The sequence below is a fragment of the Chanos chanos genome, chromosome 12, assembly GCF_902362185.1.
Source record: "Chanos chanos chromosome 12, fChaCha1.1, whole genome shotgun sequence".
Taxonomy (NCBI): domain Eukaryota; kingdom Metazoa; phylum Chordata; class Actinopteri; order Gonorynchiformes; family Chanidae; genus Chanos; species Chanos chanos.
In genome coordinates this window covers 15,028,938-15,036,015 of record NC_044506.1, presented here as the reverse complement: position 1 = coordinate 15,036,015, position 7,078 = coordinate 15,028,938, and the positions used below count along the sequence as shown (strand labels likewise).

The following is a 7,078-nucleotide window of genomic DNA, read 5'->3' as shown; positions in this document are numbered from 1 at the left end:
TATATGCAGTGCGTTTATAATTACACACAGAGATCAACAGGGGGGAAAAAAGGATACCTGAGAATGAGGTTCAGTTCCAGCTGATTTTATTTCCTTTCTGGAAAAAAGACAAAGTTCTGTACAGAGGTCTGACAGGCAGTGACTTGACACAATTGGCTGGCATTGAGTTCTCTACTCAAATGTTGAGATATGGTATGGCAAGACAAAACAATATTGTACACATCATATTGCACAAAATGAAACAATGTATATATATATTTTTTTTTTCAAAAATCATGAGCAACAACCTTAAACATAGGGATGTATAAAGATATAAGTTCTAGTGCCTGTCATCATATATTGTTGTCCAGACATAAACACGCAATCTTTGCTTATAATACAGTCAATGTACATAGAAATCTTCACGTTGATGCTTTGTCTTAAACACAACAGCTCTACATAAACCTGAATCAGAAATACAAAATGCTATTCGCCATGCCATAATATACTAAAACAATTAGCTACATTTAGCCAACAAGTAGAAAAAGATTAAATATACTTATACAATTATGGGTGAAGCAGTACTTCATTGTTCGCGAACTCATAGGCATTTTGAATGTATTTGTAATTCCATCCAGTGGTTAAAACCGAACGTTTCACTATAAAAGCACAAAGAAACAGTTATTCAAAAGGTACAGTATCCTCCAATAGGACGCAATAAATTGCAGACATCGCTGCCGCTACATACAACACCTCTCAATGCGCGCTCATAATGCTAAGTTGTCAAAATTAAGATACTGTGTCTTTAAGAAGCCTGTGGATTGACACTGTAAACATGGTTAGGGGGCAGATTCTGAGACAACCCAACCCCCTGTTCTTAAAAATCGGAAATCCAAACAGCGATATTCACCGATTGACACCCCCTCGATAGTTTTTGTACAAAAATACACGTAGAAAATAATGAAACATTTAATCTCCTTTCCGTGTGAGAGGTCATCAATTAAATAAAACGATACAATTCTAGCCCTTCCGTGACTGAGACGGACATGTGCATGTGTAAGCTACACAACAGACCAACAAGAACAATATTTTAACGTAAAAAATGTTTGGCCAGTATAAATATGTCAATATAAAAATGTCATCTGAGCACAGAAAAGATACAAAGGAGAGAACACGAGGATGGAAAAAAGTAAAAGGCAAGAGAGGGAGAAAACGCTCCTCTGATGAGTTTTGGTCCTGATTTGTAGTGTAGAAAGTTGAATCATCTGAGTTGCGTTTGAATCCTGAAGTCATGTTAACAGGAGAAGCTGGTGATCGTGATCCTTTTTGCGTCATATCTCGCGCAGCTGTTCTTATCAAATTAACATTAGTTACTGGTACACTGCTGGACAGCCTTACATAAACCTCAGCGAGAGCATGCGATTCTGTTTTTTTTTAATGTTTTTAAGCCTAAAATGCTTGTTAACAAATCCAATGCGCATTAATAAAATCGGTATTTCGGCGCTTTAGAATGTCATTTAACCGGAGATCTACAAAAAATGTTTGTCCCCTTTGAAGTTCAGATGGTACACGCGGACAACCTGAACTCGCTATCACGCAATGTCTTCCTCTGTCTCCACATCGAGCGCGCTTCAACAAGACAATCCTTCAGCCGTCCCTCTTCTCATTCACCAAACAAGCAAGCTAAGCATATTTCATCTGCGCTCTTGTCAGTGGAACACCCACAGTAGGCTATCTGATGCTTGTTTTAAACACCACGAATCACGTAGTTAACATTATATTTTGGCTTGCTTCAGTAGGACATTCCAATCCAACTAATCTTTACGGTAGTCATAAAGACATTTCACAAGCTTCATAAACTTTAGTTTCGCAAAAGGCATCATTTATGTCGCTCAGTAAGTGAACACTAAGTTGGATATGGTCGACTCAAGCCAGTCCCCTGAAATCATTTCGCTAACCTCGGGGGTGCAGTAGTCGGGGAACTCAAAGTGAGAGCCAGACCCCGACTCAATATTAAACTCCAAATCTCTGTCTAGAGCTGCGGAGCCGATGCTGCCGAGAGACATGCTGTCAAAACCGGGGCTCGAGTTAAGGTCCAGCAGGTCGTCCTCAAATTCTTCATCAGAGGATGAGGACTGTGAGGAGGAAGAGTGAGAGGCGGAGGGTGTCGGAGAGCATGCCCGTGTGTACTTGTAGCGAGCAGCCGACAAAGCGCTGGGTGACTCCGCGCCCTCCTTTCCGTTGGCTACCCCGTCCTCGTATAGGCTCAGCGGGTCACTGGACTCCGCAGAGCTGCTGAGAGTAGGACTCGCTGGTACAGTCACTGAGGGTGGGCTACTCTCGTGGCTGCCTCCTACAAAGACGTGCGAGCGTTTTGCTGTCTTGTCTGGTATTTGCTTCGCAGCTGAGACTGACCTGGATTTGTAGAGAGAGTGGTGGTCTGCAGGGACGGGCTGAGATGGTTGCTCTTGCGCTGTGGACTTCTTGTTTGTCCTGCCGAGGGACTTTGCACTATAGCTCCTTTTTGAAGAGCACTTCGAGCCACTGCTGCCACTAACTCTTTCCCCTTTTTCTCCCGCCTTGGCACTGGAGGACTTTACCTTCTTTCGCGGCCGGTACTTATAGTCCGGATAATCGGCCATGTGCTTCAGTCTCAGTCGCTCAGCCTCCCGGATGAAGGGGATCTTGTCGCTGTCTTTCAGAAGTTTCCAGCGTTTGCCCAGCCTCTTGGAAATCTCTGCGTTATGCATGTCTGGCGACTGCTCCATAATTTTACGCCTCTCGATCTGTGACCAAACCATAAAAGCGTTCATCGGTCTCTTGATGTGTCCGGAGGGGGTCTTACACCAGGCGATATCCATTTTATCCCCGGCTGAGTTCGGGGAGCCGGGAGTCGTAGAAGCGTCCATGTCCATGTCCATGTCTGCTGAATCGATGGAGTCGCCGGGGAGCATGTCAGTGCTGTTTGTGCTGCTCGTTTGCTCCACCATCGCTGAACTCTGTTCACATGCGCTTTGACAGCACTCTGAAATCTTCAATATTCAAAGAAATCCTAAGAGTACTTGTACTTGAAATAATTCTGGTAACGTGGTATTAAAAAAAGTCTTTCTTTCCCACACTTTCAGAAAAGTCAGTCGTGAATGTGAATAGACAGATAAGTCGCCCGGCCACTTGCAATTGCCACGCGCTTGAAAACAAAGTTAACGTGAGTTGTCTGTCTCTGGGTTTAGCGCTCTGTCAGCAAACTGTTTCCAACGCGCATATCCCCGCGAGGAGGTTACAACGAATTGATTCCAGCCCTAACACTATCTTCAGCTGCAGCATGGACCTCAACTGCCTGTGCGGCTGAAAACGAGTCCAGTACCGGTCTGAATACACAGGAACTGGAAACAATGCAACTTTATTGGGATGATAGAAGAGTCTTCAGCATAGCTTGTCTTGATACCATGCGGTAAGATTGAGCAATTGCACTTTCTCATAGTCCGGTTTTTCGTTCACTTCTCACAACTTTGAGTGTTTCGGGTAAGGCGCCTCACAAGGATTTATCCCTCTCCGAAGGTATAAAGGCAAGAGAAAACAGCCAATCCGCTGCTGTCTCTAGCCTGTCTTTGCGCAGAGACACACCCCGTTTGTGTTCATTGGCTGAATATAGTATCTAATAATAATCAGGGCGTGCAATGAGGAGCTTTCTGTCTGACCTCATTCTAGTCTATACGGCAAACTAAGTTTTAAAGGTACATGATGTACTTTTTTTTTTGTTTCTGAGCTCATGGTTGGAATTAATCTGTATTACCATATTTTTGGATAAGTGCTATCTGATAATTTTTGGGAAATAATCATAGTTATGTTAAAATAAATTGTCAAGGCTTACAATGACGGACGTCGCTTTGTCGTATGATTCGCCCAAATACTCTGGGCAGTAACCCTTGATGTACCGCACACTGAATTACTGTTATTCGTGCTTTCCGTAACACAAGTTCAAGTTGAATTGCGTTATCAAATGAATAAATTGAGATTAATCATCAGGTTATTTTTTTTTCTTCAACAGGAAACCTGTACCGATTAGTCATTATCTAAAGAACGGTCGCACACGTGCCACTCGCTTCTCTCTCAAACAAAGTAGGCTGGTGTTTGTGTGGAAGCTTTGGCTCTAGTTGCTTAGCTGCTGTACAGCGCAAGACAGCCCACGGACTCCGGCTGCAGACTCCTGACTGCTCGAGGGTGGAGTCGGGGAGCGCGTCCTTCACTATACAAAACATTTCTAACCGCCGTCACATTTTCAAGCCCACAGTATTTAGGCTATTGGCAAAATTATAAGGTTACAGTCTGAACAGTTCATCTGTAAGGAAAATCAGCTTTGTGAATGAAATGTAACTACTTATAGTACGGATTTATCGCTCTGGTTTTAAAATATCAGGAAAACGACCGAAACATTTTTCCCGCAGTGATTTAAGATATGAACGCTACAGTATTATGTGAGTCTTGGTTAGTTAGGGCGCAACGGTAATTATTACCGTGATGGTTCGTCCAGGGTGTGTTATGTGATAAATTTTTGCACCTGGTCATTCAGGGTTCGTGAAGGGAGAGGAGCAGCCGTTTGTCGGCTACTCTTACCGACTCATAGTCTGTTCATTCGGGATGTTGTCCATTACCGCTAGATGGCATAGTGAAGCCGGTATCAGGCAGATGAAATTATTTATTTCAATTCATCACAGACTACAAGAATAATTAAAGTTTCGTACATAAAGCGTTGATCCGAATATGAATGACGTAATTTATTTTTAGTTACCATCATATGAACTAAGATATTTGTCAGATACTCAGGATAGGTTCTCTTAATCCAGTTCTTTGAATCCCACAGCCATCGCACAAATTTGTTCTTTCCCCACCACACGTGCATTAACAAATAAAGAGCTTGATTATTTCCTGTTTGGATGAGGTATTCTGATATTAGGGGAGGTCAATTTCTGGAGTATGTTGACAAGGCCCACGTTTGGAAAACAATTCCACTGGAACATCTGGGCTTTGCCCTTACACAGTACTGTCTCATGAAATAAAAACTTCTATACCACCCTGTTTTTTTTTTTGGGGGGGGGGGGGTATTAAGTTGACCTAAAGGACTGTTTAGCCCTTTGAGTGGTGTAATCAGTTTGTTCTTTCAAGGATTCTTGCAGCTCAGGAACAGCTTCATTGATGGACTCCTTTACTATAAACCACCAGTAAGCACCAATCAGAATTATGGAGAATAAGGCAGTTGTTAAAAGAATTGGGACTTGCCCATGTATGAAATGCATAGAGAGGTTTAGGTTGACACAATTCTCTATATGGATTACATATAAAAAGTATGTACAGTAGCATACAGTACTTTACAGTAACAAAAGTTGTGCATTTCTTTCATTAAGAAATGCAAGGGTTTCAGTTGCTGTCAGGATTCCCGGGGGGTACTCCAGAAAGTGGGTTTAGTGAAAACTCAGTTATTTAACTCAGAGTAAGTAGTACACCTCCTAATAGGAGAGCCCTACGGCTTCATTCTCTTAGCAAAACAAAGCCATAGGGCTCTTCTATTCGGAGGTTTACTACTTGCTCTGAGTTAACTAACTCAGAGTTTTCACTAAACCCACTCTCTGGAACACTCCCCAGGGGTTGGAAAGTGGACTTATTAATTGTAGGCAACATTTTCTTTGTGAAAGCAACTTTGTTAGTGGAGTACATTGACTAAACCAGTAAAAACTGCCACAGAAATTACACAAATATTGATTGTAGTACTACTAATAGCCTGCTCTGTTTCCTTTCATAACAGTAAAAGGTACAGCTATCCGATATCAAGTATATTGAATATCCTTTTGCAAGTCCCAAAGCAATTTATATGACTATTTCCATCAAAGAAAAAAAATATTAAAGTGTTATGGCTCTTAATTTCAGATACACAACAACAGGTTCTTGCCAGGTTTGAACAATACAATACAACACCAGGAGCGAAGCATAATCACTCTGAGCCCATTAATGTTATCCAAACTGCACTTCACATGTTTTTTGCCATGAGTTGCCATGGAAACACCCACTGTTTGCTCTCAAAACATATTCTGATAAGAAAGTGCTTGATTTAGCCAGGTTTACTCTACCTTAACTGAAACACTGAACTTATGAAAATATGGAAATATCCTGTGTTTTTTTGTTTGTTGGTATTTTGTTTTTGTTTTTTAATGAGGGCAGTCCCAAACTGTTTACCTGTGTGGTAACCATAATATTTTTTAAGGAATATGCTGCAAGTATTATCAAGGAGAATGACAGACAAGGAGATGTTTTGCATATGACTGTTAGAAAAGACTCTACAGACAAAGACTCTACAGACAGCAAAATAGCTACAGTTAGATAAAGAGAGCACTAGAGAAAGGTGAGTGACATTCAAAATTCCTAATTTTGTAATAGGTTGGGTTGAGGTATTTCTGACAGTCTTCTGTGGTTGAATGGATAGTATTTAGAGAACATATCAGACAGGTGTTGGAGAGCGCGGTTGAGTGGACAGTACTTTATCTTGGGTGGGGGAAAGTAACAGCCCTTAAAGTTACTCATTATACGCTTCTCTCACTGCCCTCTTCATTACTTCATTAATGCAGCTAATTTCACTAGGCCCTCTTTCACTGCAATGCTTACACACAATAGGACCTTTGTGTGCGTGCGTGCGTGTGTGTGTGTGGGCGTGTGCATGTGTATGTGTGTGTGAGTGTGTTTGCACATGCGTGCGTGTGTGTGTGTGTGTGTGTGTGTGTGTGTGTGTGTGTCTGTGTGTGTGTGTTTCTAGGTGTGTACGTTTCTCTCGGTGAGAGACGGCCGATTTCTACTGGATCTTTTGGAACTGTGCAGGAATGGATCCAGACACTCAGAGGTTCAGATGGCCTGGGCAGGTTGTCCAGTGAACAGACAGTCATGGTGCCCCAGAAGTGTGGCGGAAGAGAGTTTTTACTACATATTTACACAATAACTGGCAACCTATATGTTAAACTACATAATCTAACAAATCCAATTCTAAAGATATTAATACACAAGAGGAATAACCATCAAGAGAATTTAATGATGAAAACTACATAGCATTGCCCCC

The 7,078-nt window shown here is 41.9% G+C and overlaps 1 protein-coding gene across 1 annotated transcript; it reads right to left on the bottom strand.

Annotated features, from left to right (window-relative positions):
- Positions 1-366: 366 nt before the first annotated feature.
- sox4a (SRY-box transcription factor 4a) lies at positions 367-5,980 on the bottom strand. Its single transcript, XM_030788902.1, has 2 exons — positions 5,970-5,980; positions 367-2,976 (listed from the first exon to the last, which is right to left on the bottom strand). The coding sequence occupies exons 1-2, from the start codon at positions 5,978-5,980 to the stop codon at positions 1,872-1,874; spliced, it is 1,116 nt and encodes a 371-aa protein (XP_030644762.1). The 3' UTR covers positions 367-1,871.
- Between the last annotated feature and the right edge of the window lie 1,098 nt (positions 5,981-7,078).